Here is a 22,862-nt window from a genome sequence, read left to right as displayed (position 1 = left end):
GGTTTAATTATTGCATCGATCTTAATTAAGTTTATGGGAGTAGGTATCTGAAAAAACCTGGTTAGGTAGCTGAAATTACATCAGGATTAAGTGTAATAAAGTCTGAGTTACGTGATTATCCTTGTCGTTAACGTCGTTATTTTAGTTTGTAATTGCACGCACTTGGTTATAAAAAGAACATTTATTATTCGACGTGAATTCTTAAGAACGGTTGAAAAATAAAAAGAAAAGTTTTAATAAAATTTCTAGGTGATATCAGCTGGGTTATAACCGATTAAATGTTGTTGAATAATTTCAAAGTCGGTGCCACAAATGTCTATTTTTAAAAAGGTGTGAGATGGAGTGGTGGTAATTAGGGACAAAATGAAACCGCCGCATACACAAAATAAGTTAAAGCTTTATTTTACAATTTAATTAAATACAGATTTAATTACAATATACGACCCATTAAAAGCCAACAATATGGTAATAATATTATTTTGAAAGCTTACAATTCCAAGGGAATAATATTCGAGAAGCTTTTATCCAATTCAAAAATTACATTACACTGATAAAAAGATATGTAAACATTTTACTTTTCATAAGAAAAACGTAACGTCGCATGAAAATCCAAGAAACTCAACTTACTTTATGTACAGAATATCACGCTGAAAGTGACGTCTGAAAAAATACAGTTCCTAACAAAAATATCACTATCGATCGTCATTCATATTGTCAGAGTCTCGTGGTATGCCGAGTGTTGCAATACGGGGTGGTCCCAAAACGTCGGCGTAGAGAAGCACACGTAGCACATAGATATATTTCTCCTTATTTCGTTGATAATAAAACGTAGAGCGTTTTCAACGCTTTCAGTGTCAAGTCATTACGCTGTGCAGCTTATGTAGATTCGTCAACGTGGTGATGTCGTCTGGTTGAAGTCTTAATGCCTCCTTGTAGCTGCTGGCAGCTTCACTATATTTGCCGTTCAGGTGGAGGATTGCTCCCAAATTCGTATGACTGCGAGCATCCTGAAAGAGAAAGTTCCACCGGGATTACAAGGACTTTACGCTACTAATATCGACAAAGTACTCTCGTAATACACCGAGATGATTTTTTTGGAAAATTTCTTAATACCGTTTCTGTTACAAGAACCTCTTAACCCTTTATTCGCGTATAATTAAATTTTGAACGATATGAAGATGAAAACTCATTAAATATACAATTAACAGAACAGACTTTTGGGCAAAATTGCCTTCAGTTTTACGTTCAGCCTGAAAATGTCATAATCGTAATTAAGGCGATTTAAAAGAAAAAAAACGTTGAAATCTTCTGCCAACTTAACAAGCTGCCACGACTAAGCTACAAAAGTCGCTGCAGAGCTTCATTTCCATTTTATCATATCCTTCTAAGAGATTTCTTTCTTTAGTCAAGCCGCTTCGATCGGCACTCTAATACGCCCGCTCTATCAAATCCGAATAAAAGTTCATAGAGGTGCATCGAAAAGATTCCCTACAATAAATTTGTTTAATCTACTTACGGAAGGCTTTAGGTCTACCGCCGTCCTGTACCAATGTTCTGCCTCCTGGTGCTTTCCCGCCTGCCTCATCGCCGTTGCCGCCGCTACCGCCAACTCGTAGTCGTGTGGCCGCAATTCTGCCGCCTTTTCGTACATAACTGACGCTTCTTTATAGCGGCGCCGCGACGCCAGGAACTCACCTGCAAATATATTTTCATTACGCTAATTGTGTTGCATATCTCGCTGATGAAGAAATACGGCGAATTTTGCGGCGCTCGCACTAAACATTCATTTCCTACGGTATTACGGAAACATTCCTGCACAAACCTGAAAGCCTATTTCAAAACAACTACCAGGACAGGTATTACATTTGAGTGAAAATTTTTAAAAGCGTTTTAATCATTTGATTTATAAAATCCAAAGATATTTTTTAGTGAAGAAGAGGGAATCGAGGGAAATCACACACGGCCGCCACTAAAAAGATTTCGTCTGAAATAGAGCACTTAACCGAATACTATTTGCATCTGAAATTTTAACGGCGCTACTTTTGTAACGGCGCCGCTTATACGGGGCTTATTTATTGGCCGAGTTTTACCACCTTGGGGCTGCTGGGATTGTAATTGAGCGAGGTAACGGCATTTCTCGATTTTACTGCTGAACATTAGCGAGCGTGCTATAGGTTTTGATCGTGTTGTGCGCTCGTTGAGTGTGTCCATTGATTACCCCTCGGCTAAAATGCAAAACTTGAATTGTTCACAACCCGGAATTTTTTTTGGTTTCATGTGCGGAATTTGCAAACCGAGTGGCAGCTCAGTGTAACGAGGACTCCGGTGCAATTCCTCAGCGTCGCTGTGGGATTGTCCTCAACCGCAGCCTAGGGACTGCTCCGATGAAGTACTTAGCAGCCCTGTGGAAGTGTTAAAGTCTGGTTTTGTTTGTAAGATTTGTCGAGTGCAAAAACGTGCCTCACGGTTAACAATAACGCTCTACACGACGCATCTCTGGGATTTTACCTCACGTTTTCCACCGGCTCGTAATTATTTTTAATGTGCCCTTATATCCCTCTCACTCTTTAACGACAAAAACTTTCGCAAACGTATACACGAATTGGGTTCGTCGAGCCAATTAAAAGTTAAGATATGTTGAAACATTTGCTGCAAACTACCACTGAATAAGCCTTAGATTCATTAAAATGAACAGATGGAGACAAAACCGGGACGAGTATTGCCCTTCTACGTGCTACTTGTCATTGTTACGCACGTATTTTATATCAGTTCCTAATTAATATTGTCAGAACACACAACGCTGAGATATTTCTCAGAGTACACATTGGGGGTAAGCAACGACTTTAATTATTACCCTCGAAGGGCTGCTTTTCACGCACCGGCACACACATTTTAATAAGATCGAATTTTTGGACTCGTAAATAACATTTTGATGACCGATAACGCCGAAACGCGAGTGAATTTCACTGCACTTGTGGATTTTATTACACATTTGAAATCCGTCACGTCGCATCTGCGATTGTCTCGTGCGTAGAGCCTTGCAATTTTACAATAGTTCGTGTCCAATTATCTTGAAACGAAACCGATTTTGAATCGTCCCGTTGTAATTTAATAATCGGAGGCGAACAAGTCGTTCACTTGGGACGAAGCCCTTATGTCGTCCCCATCGATCGAGCATCAACTCATTACCTAAATTGATATCGGCCTTAAAACATTTGATATCGGTCGTTTAGATTTTCAAGCTCTTGGAAAAATGCAAGCAACCGCCGCTTCCTTTGAAGTGTTTAATAACAGGAGGGAAAAACCGTTCAAACATTGTTAAAAAACGAATGTTTACTTTAAAAAATTAGCCCGGGATTCGATGAGGGAAATCATGGTCAACAAATTAATTATCTCCATTAGACGAGTGATTCGACGAATCTGTGACAATTAAAAATAACCCCAATTTCTGATCGATCAGAAATATCTTTTTGATGAAGAAACGCCCCAAAATCAATACATTTATTACGAGTACATCACGAAATTGAAATGTACATTCAGGAAAAAGGAATAAACATCTACAATACGTTTATTTTCGCATTTCCACTGGAAATGAAGTTGCATGGTAAGCCGTTGTGGATGCCGGAACATAAATATGTTAAACTGAATTTGTACATTTCAGGAATGTGTCTTCGACTTGATATTAATGTATTGTGATGCGGTTTCTTCCACACAACTTTATTCCTGCAAGTAATTGTTCTTTGTTTTCCGGACATTTTAAAAGAATTTTATGGTTATTACTCCTTTGCGCTAATGCTAACAAAAAAATAACGACTAGAGCGCTTTGAAATGGTCGGTATTCATTTCTCAAAACAGGATATTTACAAGATTCACATAAATGAATTTAATGGAAACTTAGTTTTTTCATCGATAATTGGGTTACCTGTCAAGAGACTGTTAATGCTATTAAGTCAAATTAAACTTCCATAAACATGTGTGTGGATGTGGTATTGATTAGTGTCGTTAACGGGACAAAGGTAACCATGGAGAATGTGTCTATTATCGGAGACTAAATAACAACAGTCTTATTTAATATGGTGTAAACTTGTTTATATGACTAGGCTTTTGTTTTTTGGTGAATGTGATGTTTTAAAAGAATTATTTATGCGCAGCATATTTTTATTTACTTTTAAACCAAATTTATGGTCAATTAAACGTGATAATGATAAAAATGTAATTGCTTGCTTTGTGGGGGTACTTTTCTGCGGTCGAATGTGTACACAATAAAAGTGTGTTTTAATTGACGTAGCAGATGGTAAATCAGCCAAATGCAGTTACTTACTGGTATTGCGTGCGTAAAAAGTCCTTTATTGTGTGATTTATGAAAATTTTTTGCGGTGAATGTTCATTATGCCAAAAAGATGCCAAACTAATGAACAAACGGGTACAGGGGAGCGCTTAACAGCGCTAACCCGGTGTTCTTTTTTGTGTTATTTTGCACGAGCTCGGAGAGCGGAATTGAATTAGATCCAGTTTAATTTACTAACCGTAATGGTGGTAGACGCTGGGTTCCTGGGGGGCCAACCTTTGGGCTTTGCGAAACCACTGCTCGGCTTCCGCAGTTCGGCTCACCTGCAAGAAAAACTGCACGTTACAACACTTTTCCCATAGGAAATAAAGCTTCTCTCCCAACGAAGTAAAAAGCCTCACCCGAAATGATTAAGTAATTAAATCGTTCGACGTTTGGAATATTTAAATCGGTAGGACAATTTCCGGAATTAAACGGGAAATCAAGCGTGCAATATCGCGAACATCTCAAATATTTGCCATCATTAAAATTCAAATTTTCCCCTTCGAAATGCGCACGCCTTACGTTAAAAATAGATGAGCTTTTTGTTTTTCCGAGCGCGCACAAAAACGCATTATCAATTAAGTTTTATTTGTGTATCTTTGCTGGGATCCTTATCATGAATATTTAATATTTCCATCTCATAAAAGAGGTAAGATTACAAAGATACGGCAGGATGGGGAACAAGTTTACTTCGAGCACAATTTTATCACCGCGCCGGGTTAATATTCATTAAAAATACAGTGGTAGCGGTCGGTTATTAAAAGATGTAACCGTCGTAAAAACGGACGCGTTTTACAGATTCTGCTCGTATTAATACGCCCGATTTTACAACTACCTACCGCATTTAATCTAAATAAAAAAAATTCAAAACTCACATTTTTGGCAAGAAGTTTGCCGTAAGTTATGTGGGCAGGCACATGGTCAGGTTGTGCATTCAGTGCAGCTTGGTACCATCTTTCGGCTTCCTCGTCCTGTTGGAGTCGAGCGAGTGTCTCTCCCAACACGTTGAAAACGCTCTTAAACAAAAGGAGAATGTCATAAATCATCCACTTACCAACCAAGCACAAACTGACTGAGATAACGCGCCGTTAACATCATTTTTGCGACTAGGGCAATTTTTTCTTCCGCGTCGTAATTATTGCTCAAATTAAAAAAGAAAATTGTAACTCTGCATTCTGCAAATGAGTAGATTTTATCTCCGGATAAAATTGTTGTTTCATCAGATTTATTTGATGGTTGAATTGTAGCATTTCTGGACTTTATACGACTATTACGGTTGGAAGCAAATATGGGCTCGACCTCAAAAACACAACCGCTAATCATATTGACAAAGCATAATTAATAAGCTTCCGTTGTGCAATAAATAAAACATAAAATTAATAAACATTCCATTTATAATTCACTTTTCATATTTTACTATTTTATGTCATGCGATCGCATCTCTTCGATCCTCTCGTTTGATTTAATATTTCATAATAATTAATTTGCCGCTACCGCGGGCTATCAAACAATATGACTTTTCGAAACGAAATTGGAATTTTTTAACGCGCTTCTTTTCCTCTGGCAGTTTTGTTTGATGATAAATTAAAATTTTAGCTCGAAGATGTTCTAATTTAGGTATTCACAAGGAAATTTCCGCCTCCGTGGGCTTCAATATCCGGTAATTAATTTTTAATTACGAGAAAGTATTAAATTCACATTTTAAACCTTTCCAGCTTCGATAACATCGATTCGAGTTGATCGGCTAAGAAAACAAACTTGGGACGTGCGACAATAGGGGCTGAACGTGAATAATGTCAAGGAAGCGGAAAACGGGGCCATTTTAGGGGCTCTTCGATTCGATTGACATTGATTTGCGATTAATATTGAACGACTCTTTTGTTGCTATAATTTCAATTAGTTCAAATTGGAATGAGATACTGCACCAACGACAATTAACAACATTTCTGAATCCTTTTAACGAAATTTGAAACATTTTCCTTTTTTTTAACAAGATGAGGTGTAACGACGCGTAAATGGGAGAGCTAATATGAATATATGGGATCAAAAGTCGTCGACGCGATGTACTCTTAATGCTATAGTCATCAAATGAAATAGTTCCCGTAGGAAAAAGCACAGCTTAAATCTAGTCGATTTTTTCGAAAAAAGTTTATTTTTATTTTCAAAGCCGTTCACATCAATCTTGTTTATTACTGGATCAAACAATAGTCTTTGTGGAAAATTTTGTACCAGAATAACATTACCACTGATGCAAAAAGCCTCTATCGCGATCAATTAAATTCACATAAATCGTAAAAGCCTCAGAGACACAATATGGAATAACAAATAAATAGCAGAAAAAAGAGTAGATAAAATAAAAATGATGAGCTTATCGTTTTAAAATTGATCAAATAATAAAAATAAAAATTATAGCCGTAGGTAATAAATTAGGATTGAAATAATTATTATCACCATCGTAAAATAATTTTGTGTGTCGCAGATGTAATTCAAACACGATCATAATTCAAAATGAAAATTAATTACGTACTTAAACTAATTAACTGAAAACCTGATTAAAAAGTTTCAATTACGTCCTCGTAAAACGGTAGCGGTTGTGTTTTTAGCGTGAACAACACTCGTAAATTAATACGAAATTACTGAAGTTTACATAAAAAACATTGTCTGTTTCGGTTACAAACTTGATGGATTTCTTTGCCAGTTTTACGCTATAAAATACGCTCATGGAAGTCTTTTGTGGCAGGTTTTGTGTATAAAATATGCAAAAGCCACTTGATACTAAGAGTAAAAATATGTAGAGGAAAGGTCGGTCGGTGTGAATCAGGACGACGATCTCTAGCTAAGGAGTTAATTAACGATAGTGTTATCAAAAACGTGATTGACAGTCACGTTGAAAACATCGGTAATTAATTAGCTGTAGGTTACGCCCTTATCGAGCCGACATGATGTTTTCCATCTCCAACATTTGTAGATATAATTAAACGTGAAACGTGAAAGGCTTCGGTGCATTATAGATGAATGTCAAGATAATTAATTCGAATGATGATGTACCGGAAGCCTTTCCATCATCTCGAAAAGCACCCAATAAAGGAAAGATAATAATATTTAATATTGCGAATATTTGCGCAACAAGCAACTTTACTTCGGCGATGACAAATAAATTAAATTAAGCGAATATACACAGCATAACAAGGGAAGCAATAATGGTTATTACGTTTGTTGAGATATGAGAAGCAGTTAGAGTTGGCCGAAGGCAAGCCTGCACTTAGCGTGATTATCAGTAAGCGGGACATTTGTCAAAGGACCCCATCTGCGCGAGGACGGCCGCCAGATGGTGGCCGGCTGATATCACCGCCTCCAGGTCTTTTGCATACGACAGAAAGAGATGACCGACTCTAATATGACAAATTAGGGATGAACTCGATCAAACATTCACGACTGTGTATTGATTGGAGGCGATGGAGATGACACGTTTTGACGAATGCTTTACGCGAGAGTACTACAACATTTACAAAATTCTATTTTGCCACCAAATTAATCAAAACACAACACGGTTTTTCACTAAGTTTTTAATCATTGTTAAATATAAACTGCATTTTTTAACATGGATTTCATAACCGATAAAAATAGAAATTGTTATACATGTGCAAGTTTAATTAAGTTAATATATGCAGGGTGAAACATTGTGTTTTAATAATAATATCCAATTTTTTGTTTACGGGAAATGGAAGTTTTATTAAGAGTTAAATAATTTAAATATTCAAATAATGATTGGCCTGAAAGCGTGATATTTATTTTACCTGTGGTGGATAGTGTTCTGGGAGCGAGTAGGCCGCTTCTCTGTAGGCCGCTAAAGCCCTTTGCAGTCGTCCCTGTTCGGAATACAAAGCTCCGAGCTGCAGGAGGGCCGAAACTCTGGCTGTTTCGTGTTCGCGTCGGTCCCTTAGACCCGTACCGTCTAAACGAGATCCTTGTCTAAGAACTGACACTGCTTCTTGACACCTGCCTGCAGATATCAGCGCGGCGCCTAAGTTGACATAGGCCACTGAAACAACATCAACACGATTAAAGCTTAAACTATTTGCATAAGGTGAAGGGAGTAAAAATTTGTCGAAATTTGAAAGTTTCATTAAGCGTCTCGACGGGATTAGCTTGCGGCTCTTTCAACGAATTATAGCACAACCGGCTGCATCTTAATGATCTCAAGTAGCACACAATCGACGTTTAAAAAACTATCTGGTTGGGGCACGCCGCTGTTTTAAGAGGAGTTTATCGATCTTGTCTAAACGGTGTATTATATCTGAGTTTGTTCAAGTTATTAGTGGTAGAATTAGCGTCGATATTTCTTATTTTCCGAGCTATTGGAAGCGATTTAGTGTGATGGGATTCCAATCACGCTATGCCGGAGGTTTTTGCGATTAACACCTGCAATTGTCAGATTGCGAGTTTTGATTGACTTTGTTGGGCGCATGTCTGAGTGTCTTTGTCGAAATCTAATCTTGAGTTGAGATTTATCCATAGCACGCCGACCGCATTAAGTGGAAGCGAGCAAATAGAGGAAGGGACGCAATATCCGCTAAATATCGTGTATATACTCTCTGCTGTAATCTCAACACCGTTTAATATCGTCCAGATATTAGATGGTGCACGACACAAACCGTCTCGGTTATAATTAATAAGTTCCCGTAATAAAGTTGACACTGGTTTAGTTAGTTTTATGCGGAGATTCTAGCTCGTTGTACTTAAATATTGATGATGACCGGGTAAGGTAATAGCGCAAGCTATTAAACGAAATCTGGGGCGAATATCAACATGGCAGTGTTACGTAAACATGGCAAATCAAATACCGTTATAAATAAGCAGATATGGGCCGGAAAATACAACGCCGTAGACACTTTAAGTTGTTTATGTGTATAGTTACACTTTATGCCGGCGCTTCGCAATGACGACCGCAATGCGAACTTCTTTATGAATATGTGGCGTATGAGCGAGACACGAACTCTCGAGGAGTTCATCTTGATAAATGAGACAGAACAGAGAGACGACAGCGAGCACCTTGTCACCATTCCAACGCCTATTTGTGCACATCACTAATTAGTTGCGCAACGCGCAAATTAAACGACGATAGATGTCATTTTCCGAAATCACACATTCTCATTCTCTCAATAATTTTTTTAATCCCGGCGCATCCACCAAAGTTGAAAACTAGTTCGAGTTTTCCAATTTCAAGTTCTCGTGTGACTTTGAAGCAACGATTGAGTGTTGGTTTTCTCGCTTTGTGCTAATTTCCGAAAATCGGTTTCGTGATGTTACGGTAGGAGTAGACACTTTGATAAATTGAAAGCGACGGGTGGACGATAATGGACAGGTTGTCGGTTTGTGAGGCGACTGAAGATCCATTTGCAAGTGTGGTTAATTAGCGGTCGGGACATAACAAACAGTGTCCTCGAAGAAAAGAGATGCCGGAAATACGCAGACGAATGGAGCTCGAGTGGACCCGGAATACTATTGTGTGGGCAAATGCGCGCTCGAGGCTCCAAAAAAACCGACGAGATGTGCCGTCATAGCAGCGCTTTGCTCAATGGAAACTTGAATTTACGTATTTCAAATTTCGAGGCAGCCATTTTACGATTTTTCTGTCTGTTTTGAACAAATGCGTCAGCACATTATCAAACACTTTGCCGGTAACTGCGTCTTTTCAGCTCCTGCCATATTTCAACGACTGCGTGACTCGCTTTTTGATTCAGAGGGAGGGATGTTTTAGTGTTGTTCTTTTGGTAGCGAGGCGCAATGCAAAACTTGAACGGTTATTTATAAGGCAGCTCCTCGGTGTTCTTTTCCTGTTTTCTGTCTCCCGACGTGAGCATCCGAGCCGACGACGCTCTTAATATTCCATATCGCTAGTCTAAGGTTTTGTCACCTCTGAGTGTTGCTCTGCATTACCGCCAACACTCGCTGATAAGCTCGCATCCGATGAAATATCGTTCATATCAACACAAAGACAATCTCCGTCACTTAGGCAAACACTTCCAACTGCACACCGAGAATATGCTCTCTCTTCAAACATTTCCGATCGTGCAAATGGCGGATTTTTCGGGTTTTATTCTTTTATTACCGTGTCTGCAGTCGCCATTTTATGGAAAAGTAACGACTTTCTTAGCGGAAATGTTCTTTCATAAACGTACAATGGAGAAGATAGAATGTTTCGGCCTTTCGACGTTTCTGCACCAGTTATTTATTACTTTTAAATATCGAATTTACGAATGCATGTCGCCGGACATTTCCGCTCAACAAATTTTTTTTATTAATTCCCAGATATTTCCAGTTTCGGTGTTGATGTTTAACAGGACGCGAATTCAATTTGAAGATGTATCCGAGTTTTCCATCATTTTATCGGCTGAAGCCAAACAACGTCCGTCTTCCGCAAGTCTCGAGGCTACGTTTCGATTTTGTGTCAGAGAGCAAAGCGAATTGTTTCTTTTCCGAGTTTGAGCGACGGGTTAATGTGTGCGTAAAGCATTATTAAATTTAAAATTTAATTTGACAAAGTGAGCCTAAAAGTAGTAATTAGAAAACAAACACAAAACCGATACGTTATTTGTGATAATTTCCATAATGAAATTTTAATGTTATAACGTTAACTTTTCATAGAGGCCGAAGTTGGTGTGCCTTGCACGAGAACAGATTCATGAATACGTAATCTGTAGCCAGGATAGAAGTTCTTGTAATTAACACTTCTTATGGAAATCCCGTTAAATTAAACGGGGGTTTGAACTGGAAAATATATTCGCGAAATAAAACTAATCTACATTTAGTATTTCATATTTTATTCCAACGACCTCCTCGGAAAGGTCTCGAGGAATTAAAGTTGGTAAACTTCGACAAAGAATAAGCTCTCTGTGGATTTGAAACTTCTAACGCCTCGTTTCTGCGTTCCCTTCACGTAATCTATTATTAATACTTCAACAATATCAATTCATCGTCGCTAAAGTGCTCTATTCAAACGCGTAATCAGTAAATAAATAGAAGCGAAAGCAAAGCGATTTTTTCATAATGACATAAACGGGCTTCTTTCGATTTAGTTATTCCAGGAAAGCTTTTTTCTGCGTAAAGCCATGAGCACATATATTGGGAATATTGATGAACGACATCTAAAACGTCAAATTATCTTGCAATCAAAATCCTTTCGAAATCTTTTCATATTTCCAAAGAACAAGGTTCGCTAAGTCCTTCCCATATTCATTGCCTTTCCCTTCCAATTCTCCAAGAATCGCATCTTCATTTTGCTCCTCCTGCAATAAAACTCCGCTACCGGAACGCGTTTTGCATAAAAATATGTCGAGGATGAAGAAGATATTCCCGGACTCCGGTCCAGATATGAATTGGCGTTATTAAGGAATCTGAATGTTAAATATCCTTGCCGTAGAAGGAGCAACTTTCTCGAATTGCCGCTCATTTATTGACGATTTCCTCCTTTATTACTTGGCGCATTTTAAATTCCTTTCGAATTATTTCGTCATTTTATTAATTTGCAAGCCATTATCAAGCCGCCCGGTTCAACGCACAGAATTTTATTACAACTTCCCCAGCGACGGGCTACCAGAAATTATTTAATTATTACGCGGTATGCAAATGGATGGAAAAACTTTCACTTTTAATTCACTCAGCTCGATGAAAAATTTCAGTCAAAAATAAAAATACACCATTCCAATTATCAATAATTTGGGAACTTGTGTTTTATATGCTTGCTCGTTTAACTGGGGAAAGTCCAAAAACAGGGTTATGCTGCACAAACCGACCGCACTAACCGCATGCGTGTGATCACATAACTTTGCTACGTTTAGTAGACTAGTCTCGAACACATTTGCGTCTCTGTTAATGTAATCGTTTGAAGTAAACTTTGGAGAATGTTTAGTTTGCTGTTACTCAACTAAGGGTTTACAAAGCTACCAAAAAAATTGATTCTGACTTGTGCAGACACAATTTTTATCGATATTCTTTCAAATGGGCGACAGATTTAGCTCCAGGATAATGTCCTCAGCTCAATAATACATTAGGAGATTATTGTCGCCCCAAAATAAATTATTTCATTTCTTTTTCGACGGATCGATCAAATTTTATAAATAGCTTAAACGTGTTGACATTCCGCGACAAGAAAAATGAACCATCAAAGATCGATTTGCATCGCAGGAAATGAAAATGTCATTAGTCGATATGATGTATTGTGTTTATTGTCGACTTACGTGCCAGCGATGGTCGAAAATGAATGGCTCGTTGGTAACTCTCGATGGCTTCGCCCAATTGCTGCCTCGCCTGGAGCAGAATGCCCCTGGAACAACAAAGCAATATTAGTGATTATGGCCTTGACACGACAATATATCACAATGACTTGTCAGCTATTTTACAAAAAATAAAATATTCTCGGTTCGGGCTCGCACATTGCTGATATAATGCTCATTTTCTTTTCATGAGAGCTGTATAGAATTGAAAGGCCGTCTTAGCCATTCATACCACCTTCAATACTTTTTCGATATTGATCCTCGAACAATAGAGCAAGAGAACACATATTGCATAGAAAATTATTTCTAACGCAATTAATGTTTCTGTTTTTTTTAGGGTGTTTTCTTGGCGATCCAAGGTGTCTATTTTATAGAGGATCGTAAAACGAAATAAATCTTAACTGTGAGTTCCGGCATACACGTTGCCGATCGCCGCCTACGCGTTTCACATAAACCCATATTATGTGTTTTTCTCAAGCAAAACGGTAATATTTTATAAGGGTTGTCCCTCACGTCATAAAGTTGGGGCCGAATCAGACCTCGCATGCGAAACTACCTTCAAATTTAATAACGTTTGCTATAAAAATTATCATAATGTCGAAGAAAAAGCCTCGTTAAAGATTTCGCTTGCAAGTTCAGCCAATTTTATCTCTGTACAGTTTACAACTTGCAAGTGGCACATTCACATAACTTTGCTATTATTGCAAAGTCTGGTGCAAACTCGAACTTTGAAATAGGAGAAAAAAATTACGTGTAAACTTTCAATGTGAGAGCTAACTTAATAACGTGACCTTTAGATGTGACAAATTATTGTACTTTATTTCTTCGTTATTAGTTTAAGTGCATCGAAACTGGGTCATTCGATATTTTCAAATTACAGTTGTAATCAATGTTTACTATAGTATTTCACAAATATTTGTATACTAAAATAAAACACAAAATGTAAATCGGATGGGAACATGAAAAATATTTTACAGGAATTATTGACTATCATTTTTATTGGATCCTTTTTCCATATTTCGAGCGGACCCTACGTAATTTTATTACCGAACATCAGAACCTTATTTTCGAATACAATCATGCCACGAATACCAAATGGAAAATATTTGCAGGCTTAAAATTGTTTTTGGAAGCATTAATTGGCTATGTTGTGATTTATCGATTGTGGAGCAAGGACAGAGCCAGTCATCAAGATTCAACTACCCGCAAGTGAAATCCTCTTTATTGTCGTAGGTGTTCTGATCCTATAATCACCTACATGTCCCTTCGGTTGATGCGGGTGAAGCTCCCGGTCTTTGCTTCAAAGATATCGACTTTCTCTCAGATTCACTTTGACACATATTTTCCTCGTTAAACGACAAATTACGGCTAGTATCGCAGAAATCAGGTGTTAAAAACGCGCAGCAGGAACGTGATTTCTTCGTTTCAACGAGACATTTATATAACAAAATGGCACGCACATGTTCAAAAAACAAATAAAAACTTGCATTTTTATGTAAATGTTAAATCGACGTGGTTTAATTTAGCTTTGTTGCGAAAAATCGTGTTGAAATATTTAACGGTCGTTAAAGAGTTGTCGATTTCTCTCGGGTTCATTGAAAATTTAATCGTTTAATCGAAGCAGGTTGGCTAAAAACAGTTCCGCAATCCGACAAGGGTAGTTTGAGCCCGAACCAGTATGGCATAGTTAATCGAATTCGAGTTCTAATTCACGAAATGAGACTTGGTGATTGCTTCTTGAGTATTCGGTGCCTATCGGTAATGTCGCCCATGAAACTTCGATCTGTTATTGGATAATTAATCGGTGTGAAATAAAATTGAAGGACAGGAATTGTGAAATGGAACAATCGCGGCGGCAGGAGGTTGAAGAAAAGTGTATGAAAGATAATTAATTCAATCCGGCAAACAAATCTACAAGACGTTACAGTGAATTGAATTCCGTTGCATAACAAACTTCCCTCGGGGACAAGTTAATTATTAGGAAACGAAATAGGACTCCAAAATTAAGACATTTGACATCCTCGAGGACTACAATGAATTATTACGGTCTTAATTAATTAAATACTCAACAAACACGCGAGCCTGGGGCACCGCAGAAACTAGAAATGCGCAGTTATTCGATCATTTACATTGCATTCCCATAAGTCGAGTGTAAATATAATTGCGACAAGACACGACATTTGTAATAAAAACAGGATTTTTGAAAGGGCAAAATTGGAATGTAATTCAGGTTGCGGATACATGAGGCTCGCTTTAATTGCCAATAAACATGATAAAGCATTCTGGGTCCTGTAGCAAACCCCTTTCGTCCTGACGCGAATCATTAACCACCCACATCTATCGTACATGGCTGTCGCACCGCCATAATACATTCTGATACTACCTTCCACTCCTGCATACATTCACAGGCAATGGCAATACGATTACTTAATGGCAACTCTCTCGACATTATTCAAGTTTTTGCACAGACAAGATGAGAACATCTTCCATATATATCTATATCCTTTAACGCGTTTAATCCGAACTAAGCACCGATACTTTCGGGAACGAAGTCGCTTTATTCTCCAAATTTTTTACTTATTTTCTTTGCAAGCACAAGCAAATGGATGAGCTGTTTAACATAATCAATATTGATGATATATTGTCCGGGGCGTACCTAACTCCCTACTTTATTATCTCTTATCGCTTTTCTAGCCGATATACACGGGGCTACTTTCCCTATCACTGAAAGGCTTTTTTCTCTCCTTGCTCCACTGGAGAGTAAAAACGAAAAACATTCACTTTGCCTTGTAACGACAATTATTAAATATTTTGGACAACTTGTGTACGAAAAAATCGATCTGTTGTGGTTCATATCATTTCAAGAGGCACTCATGCCGGTTATTGGATACTTTTGATGGTCCAGAGAAACGATATTGTGGACATTGGAGCGGAAGAAGGAATCAAGTGAATACTTTGAATCCCACCGAAGTCTGTGTACCTTGACAAATGTATTCTTAACATAAAACGATATATAAATTTAAGAATTGTGATTTTTCCCGGCGCATCCACCATTTACAACTTTATCATTGACATAAATTTCGGCGTGGTTTCGTGTTAATAACACATAAATAGAGGAAATAAGGCGTCGAGTTTTTAAACGTAAAACTGTCGATTGGTTCGCAGAGCTTAAAAAAGCTGCTTGAGGGTTCATTACATTATAATGGCGGTGTTGATGCGATCGTTTCTGCGTCCGTGTTTTTCTTTTTCGCGTATCGGGCGTCTATAAAATTTTACGATATTGAGATGTGTCAGAAATGGAGAATCGTTTTCTGGCTTGTAAATGTTAATGAATAAAAACCATCTGGAATTTGTCGGGTTTCCCCTTCACCCTATATGAATTCAATCTTAATGGAAATAAACAGTTTCCGGGATCTATCTGGTCGGTCGTCGTCGGATTAGAAGCGGGATTTGAGAGTGAAAATTCGCTTTGCGGCCTCGCCTCAGCTAGCAAATCGCAGTTTGCAGTAGTTTATGTCGGGACTGCACCGGCTCTCAATCCTATTAAGCCGGGCTCTGGTGATAACGGGTCAGCAATCCGGGTTGTTCTGTCCCATTAGACCCGCTGCGGGTCCATTACAGCGTCACAGACACACACACACACATGTATATACTTCTCTCCTCGCCCCCAGTCATCTCTCTCAATTGAATTTGAGCAGAGTTAGCCGCACGGCCCGACAATCCGCAAATCGAATCAAGCCTCCGAATATTTTGATGGAAGGTATGAATCCCATTTGCCAAGATCGGGATTGGCTTAATGCGTGCGGTCTTGTTCAACCTAATTGGAAACGGTCAAGGTTTTTAATCTACTTTTTAATCTGTTGCGCATCAGATTTAATCATCAAGCGAGAGATGTGTCAGCAGAAGTTATATTTTTTGGGCTTGTACTTATATTATTTATCTTACAAAATAAAAATGTTAAAGTAAGGAGCATTAGAAAGTGCAAAAAGGAGGTAACTCACTTTCGATGTTTAGAAAACACTATAAAACAAAATGCGGCCACTTTGCTTCCCCAAAATTAGATTTACTTTTTGTCTGATTGATTTTTACCAAATTTCAAGGCTAAAAAAATTGTTTTATCTTACAGGTTGAGTTTTTGAGCTACCTTAGACCATTGTTTTCGGTGATAGAAATCAAATATTATTCACAAGTGAGATAAAACACTCAGAAGTGAGATAAAGTACTCACAAGTGAGTAAATTTGACTATTATATTATATTTACTATGATATTTTTATAGGTAAATATTTTACTTGAATGAAACTTCATTTTTTGGATAGTTGCACCAGTAAGATAAAACGTCGTATATCACACGTGATCTAAATGTCATTATGAAGCTCGTTAGAAGTGTCCCACTCGTGCGCAAGCGCACTCGTCGGTCAAAATTCTCACTCGCGTATAATGATGCATTTCTATCACTTATAATATAATGTACTATTGTCAATCGTGAAAGCAAAAATTACTCGTATAATTAACAATAGTATTATGTGAGTAAAGAAATTTTGATTCAAGGAGTGTCTTAGAAGTTTGCACGTATGTCTTCTATTAATTTTGGGTAATAATTGAACTACTCGCAGTTAGTAATCGTTGTGACCACTTTTAATCAATGTAAATTCCCTAAAATTTAGATTTAGATTAGATCTCGTAATTTAGTTTTTCAATTGTGTTAATAATTTGTTGTTGTTGATCACCTAAATCAGCAACAAGAGTTTTGAAAAATGTGTTTTTCAAATGTGGCCATAAAGAAGTTACAGGGGGTGATATCGCATGACCTCGGAGGCCAAATTGTTTCTGTACTAATTATGCAATATTCAAAGAATTGTCTTAGAAAAGTATTGATTTCAACCTGTGCCAGAAATAGCAATTGAAGTAAAGTATTTTAAAGGGTTAAACTTACACATGACTTTTATGTCTATCTCTTTCTGCCAGGACCAACTCTGAAACAAAATTTCGTTGCTCACCCGTTATATTATGTTATAACAAATCACATACTATTTTATCCGCACACGTATTTAAATAGAGAGTAAAAAGCAACACTACAATTAGCAAGTAAATAAACTAAATAATTAGGACGTTTTGCAACTAATGAAATCATAACAACGCTTTTAAACAAACATCACGCGTCAGTATCGACATTTGGATTGAGATTTTCGAAAGTGTTTATTAATTTAACTAGTGCATGACTAGTGTAATTAGTAGTGCAAAATGTCGAGTACTGATGATCTACAATGTACCTCCTTATGCTGAAGCAGCAAAAGAGACAAGAAAGTGACAACGTTGGTGTAGAAGTATTTTTGCCTAAGCGCTAAAATAGACTTTTTACTTTATGACTGAAAGGTAAAACTTTTACTTGTGTCATTTAGTAATAAAAGTGGTCACTTTTTGGTGTCTGTTGATAAAAAAAAAATTTCAGAAGGTTTTGTTAAAAGTAGTATGTAGGTACTTAGATTTTAAGACACTAATTTAAAAATTGTAATGTTTTATGGAATTTTTTTACCACATCTTCATAACCAAAGTGATAAGTTATAGTTGTAATTAAAAACGGACATAAAAAACATCTGTTTTTGACCTAAAAGCTGTATATTTTATTTCCGGTTAAAAGCCTTAAAAAGATGGCACTTTTTAATTCAATCTTATTTACAATTCCATGGACATTAATTTGGTTTGGCGGTTTAAATAAAGAAAAAAATTGCTGCAGTTACTTTGTTATGTTTTTGTACGTACATATTTGTTTGGCTTTTATAAGTATTAGATAATATGAAACTAAATATGTAGTTTGCTTTGTTAGAGAAGTTGTAAGGTAGGGAAGTGAGTTTGTGTGTTTTTGTTTTAATTTGTGACGGCAACAGGAGGATGAAATCCGGCTTGATTCCTCTGTTCGCATAAATCAATAAGGCGCGTTCTAATAAAACCCTTCACGGGCATTAGTATCATCTTTTCGCAGTCTCCTTTCGGATATATCGTATCCGGCTTGGTGAGAACGTATGAATTTACCGCCCCCATGAGACGTCGGAAAGCTCATATATAATCAATAGGAGATACTGGATGTCTGGTGGTAGCAGAGAAGGCAAGTAAATCATTACGGTGCGGCTTGGCTGTAATAGTTAAACGATATTGACTTCTCGATGCCGGGGTGATTTGTAAGGGGCGCCAGATAATGGTGTGCGCTCTCTCCCGGATTTTCATCAGCCTTGAGGAACAATGGGGGTGAATAATCGCGCCATCAAGCAGCAGGCGTCCGTTTTGACTGGGTAACTCGAGCAGGTAAGTGTGGCTCTGGTTCGAGTTAAACAATCCCTAGCACGAGCTATTCAGTCTTCGTGTTACAAAAGCCTTTGTTCGGCGTGTGTTCTTGCGCCGGACTCGAACGAGTCTCCGTCATAATTATGGAACCGGCGAATTCGGATAACGCCATTGCTTCCTATTATATTCAATTCATATTCCGCCGTCCTAATGTATTGTATAATCCTGCCCCAGGCAGACTGCTCTAATCCCCCGCAGCCTCATCAGTTTCCCATCTCCTTCGGCATTATCACTACCCAATCCCTGCCGCTAATTACCGGGAACTTCTCAACTCCAAGATCCCGTTCTGATCGCTGTTTGTTGTTCAGTTTGTTGTTTGCCAAATCCACTCTTTGTCCCGACTCATGCCACCACCTTTATTGCCTGAAAATGTGTAAAAGAGCCGACCGCGTGTTTAACAAATATCTCTCTATAAACCGACCTTTAAACGCATACAATCTACAAAATAACCGGCAATTTTTACGTTTACGAGCCGCGAACTGCCGTGAATTTCACTTGATATCAACCAATCCGGGTCATTTCATCCTGAAGCGCGTCGTCTACCCCCGGATCAATACGGTTGCAACGCGCAACTCGCGACCAAGAACCTCGACATGCATCATCCCAAACACAACAACTCGAAGATGCGATAACTGACCAACAACCAAACCGCGACCCACTTTAAACCCACAAAGAGATTTTTCTATTTATTCCACCATAAACTTCCAACTCCGCTCACTAAATATCTTTACTGTCAAAGTTAAATTAGATTGTCGGTCTGACGAAAATTTATCTGTTTCATTCCAAGTGCTGAGAACTAGATTTAGAAAATCGCACTTAATTTGTCTACCATATTACTGCAAAAAGTAAACACAACAGATTTCAAATTCAAACACCGTTTTGCATTAAAACGCTCTTAAAAGTCTTCCTCATATCCAAAGGGTCCCCGTGAAATATTGTTCAATCTCGAGTGCTACTTGTAGTTCGTTGGCGAGACGAGATAATTCCCATTAAAATATCATCACACACAAAAAGTAAGCACCATCACGAGTTTTATTTAAATTTTTTCCCATAGGTACATAAATCATTTTAACTCTAACTTGTTTTTGTCCATCATTAACCAACTCGACTTGTTTTCCTTATTATTTATTAAATATTAAAAGGCGGAGTAAAATTAATTTTTCATTAAATAAATGAAATAACTAAAAGAAAACCAATTTGAGAATGCTTTCAAAGCACCGAAATTGTCAGTTTTTTGGGTAAATTCTGGAAATGTTTGTTACGTTTCTTGACCCCTCTTATTGCTTCGTTTCCTCACCCGCTCGCGATGACGACGTCCAGGTGGTCGTTAGAGTTTCCTCTCGCGTTCGAGAGTTAATTGAGCATGAAGTAAAGTGAAGAATGACTCATATAATGCACGTTGTCCCGTGTCGCGCTTTTGAAGTTTTGCACGCTTTTCTCACCCAACTTTAATTCAAAACAGAATTATAAATCAAGTCCCGTAAAAGTTTTTTTTTTCTTCGTCGACAAATTTTCGCCTTTACACGAATGCGGTCGTGACATATTTAAGTATTTTTAATTAGGAGTCGTTGTCGTTCTCGCCTTCAAGTTATTATTCCGACCCGCGCCCCGTAATGAAGGAAATTATGAAAGTTTCGCGCGCGCCGTCGGGAAGGAAGCGGCAGTTATTTTTCGTGTTGCGGCACCAGTTTGATACATGGACTTTAATTAGAAACGCGCCGGAAGAGATCCGAAGGTGCGACTAGGGGTAATTTCAATTAGTACACGACGAGGAGGAAGGATTAAATATACAATCGTAATTAGAGAAACGCCGGATGGATTCTTTACAAAGCGCGATTTCTCTAGATAAACCGGTCTTCATCAGGCAACTTACATCACAACCAGAAACTAAGAAATTATAATATCTCTATCTCAACATTTTCAACAAATGTGGACATTGTATCACATTTCTTATAAGAGATTGAATTATATTTATTAAAAAAATTAACAAATTGGCATTTGCAACGACAGAATTCTTTTCGTTAACCTACTCGTAACTAAAACCCTCCTCCAGATTAAAATCATGCAAAATTATTTTGTAGTGGTAATAAAACTGAAATTATATTTCAGAAACAACCAATTTAAAGATTCGAATTTGTATACCATTATTTTCGATATTGTCAGAACTTCAGAAGATTCACAAATTTTTACTTTTTCTATTTTGTAAATTGCGGCTAAACTGTACATCAAACGTTAAAACGTTTGTATGCATAGGTACACCGGGCGTCCCAGGCAGGCTTCGATATAGGAAATTAACATGGGAAATTAGTTTTTATTTTTTTCCGGCTGCAGAAGTAACAGAAATCAAAATCTGATTATAAGAGCTTGTATTGCTCAAAAAGGGCTATCTTATCGACATTTTTGTCGATTCTTAGTCATTGTTGAATTTGTCAACTAAAAGCTTTTTCTATGACTTGATAGTTTGTTTCTTAGTAACGCTAACCGGCAAATTCAAATTTCGATTTTTCGAGAACCGTTTTTGCCCAAATGGAGTTAATTGGAGAATGGATAAAAATGTCGATGAGCCCTTTTCGAGCACTACAAGCCCCATTAATTAGATTTTTATTTCTGATACTCCTGCAGCCGGAAAAAGAAACGAATTTCTCATGTTAATTTCCTATATCCAAACCTGCCTGGGACACCCGGTATTTGTAGAATATTCTGCGAAATCGATTGGCTTCGAGAAAACTGCAAAATTCTTGATCGTTTAGAAGTTATAGTTAAATCAATATATTTTGGATATTTTTGACTTTATCAGCAATTTTCTCGACAACTATTTAACGTAGAACAATTATATGATAAATTATATGACTAAAATCGCTTTCCAACGGTACCAAACAAAAAGAACTAGTGTCAATAATTGCGAAGTTATTAGCAATAAACCGTTCCGAATACTGAAAATCACCTAAAATTTCGACAAAAATCGAAAAAACTAAAAACTTTAAAATTGAAACATTTGCGGTCTTGGGGGTTAACGAGGCTTAGAAAAAAAAATGTATAAATTTGTTGTATGAATACACACAGGATGAGTCACTTATAATAAACACCCTGAGCGATTTTTAGACCCAACCCAAAATACATTCTCATTCTCAGCCAACTTTGCTTTTTGTATTTTAAAAAAAATTAGATTATTAAATTCAAATCAATGTTTTTGTTGATATGTCATTTGTTAAATTTGACAGTGTCATCAATTCCCCTTTTTTTCCCTTGAATTCAAAATGTACTCATACGACGAAAAAACTGATATGATCTTGACAAATGAGGAATGCCACAAAATGCTGTGGCTGAATCTGTACCCTCAAAGGTACTCCGTAGTATTCCAATTTATAAAAATTGTCACAGGTATCTATGTTCATATCTTCAAAAATTTTCAAAGAGAACATCAATTAACGCATAGTGGTATCTGAGAATGTATTTTGGGTTGCGTTTGAAAGTCGGTTAGGGCCTAATCTACACATCTAAATATACAAATGTCACAGAACAGTGGATACAAAAAATACACATTTAATTATTTAATTTTTGGAAACCCATGACAGTAGTTGTCAAACTAATCACTGTTTCATTAATAGTCATAAACTGCGGTTTTTCAGAAACAATTATCATTTGTTCTATCAAGAGACGGCATGAATATGATTGTAGTTTATCTATCTTAATAACTAACTAAAAACGTTGTAATTTTTGAAAGTGTGAACCATCGCCGTCTCCATAGAAATAATCCTTTTCTCGCCTGGGTATTTTTTGAGTTCAACTGATTCCCCGTTGGCGCTTTAATCTGGGGAAAATTTTTGACAAATCCAGTTTGTTAGCTTAAAGGGTGCAACCTCATAATATCAATTCTCTCTGGCGTATCTAGTTTTGTTGTATCCTTCCTTCCCAG

General features: G+C 37.4%; 1 protein-coding gene across 1 annotated transcript in view; it reads right to left on the bottom strand.

Moving 5' to 3' along the window:
• Positions 1–377: 377 nt before the first annotated feature.
• LOC123005590 (protein O-mannosyl-transferase TMTC2) overlaps positions 378–22,862 on the bottom strand; it is a 34,899-nt gene continuing 12,414 nt past the window's right edge. The window contains exons 5-10 of the mRNA XM_044399401.1: positions 12,571–12,656; positions 8,128–8,372; positions 5,206–5,346; positions 4,527–4,611; positions 1,517–1,695; positions 378–1,007 (exon numbers count right to left, since the gene is read on the bottom strand). Of these exons, the coding sequence (XP_044255336.1) occupies positions 855–1,007; positions 1,517–1,695; positions 4,527–4,611; positions 5,206–5,346; positions 8,128–8,372; positions 12,571–12,656 (889 nt within the window). The 3' untranslated portion in view covers positions 378–854. The remainder of the gene's footprint in view (positions 1,008–1,516; positions 1,696–4,526; positions 4,612–5,205; positions 5,347–8,127; positions 8,373–12,570; positions 12,657–22,862) is intronic.

Source organism: Tribolium madens, unplaced genomic scaffold (assembly GCF_015345945.1).
Source record: "Tribolium madens isolate multiple individuals breed KSU strain unplaced genomic scaffold, Tmad_KSU_1.1 Scaffold_20;HRSCAF=117;Tcas5.2_LG4, whole genome shotgun sequence".
NCBI lineage: Eukaryota > Metazoa > Arthropoda > Insecta > Coleoptera > Tenebrionidae > Tribolium > Tribolium madens.
The sequence above is the reverse complement of the archived record's forward strand: the minus strand, read 5'-3'. Positions and strand labels throughout refer to the sequence as shown.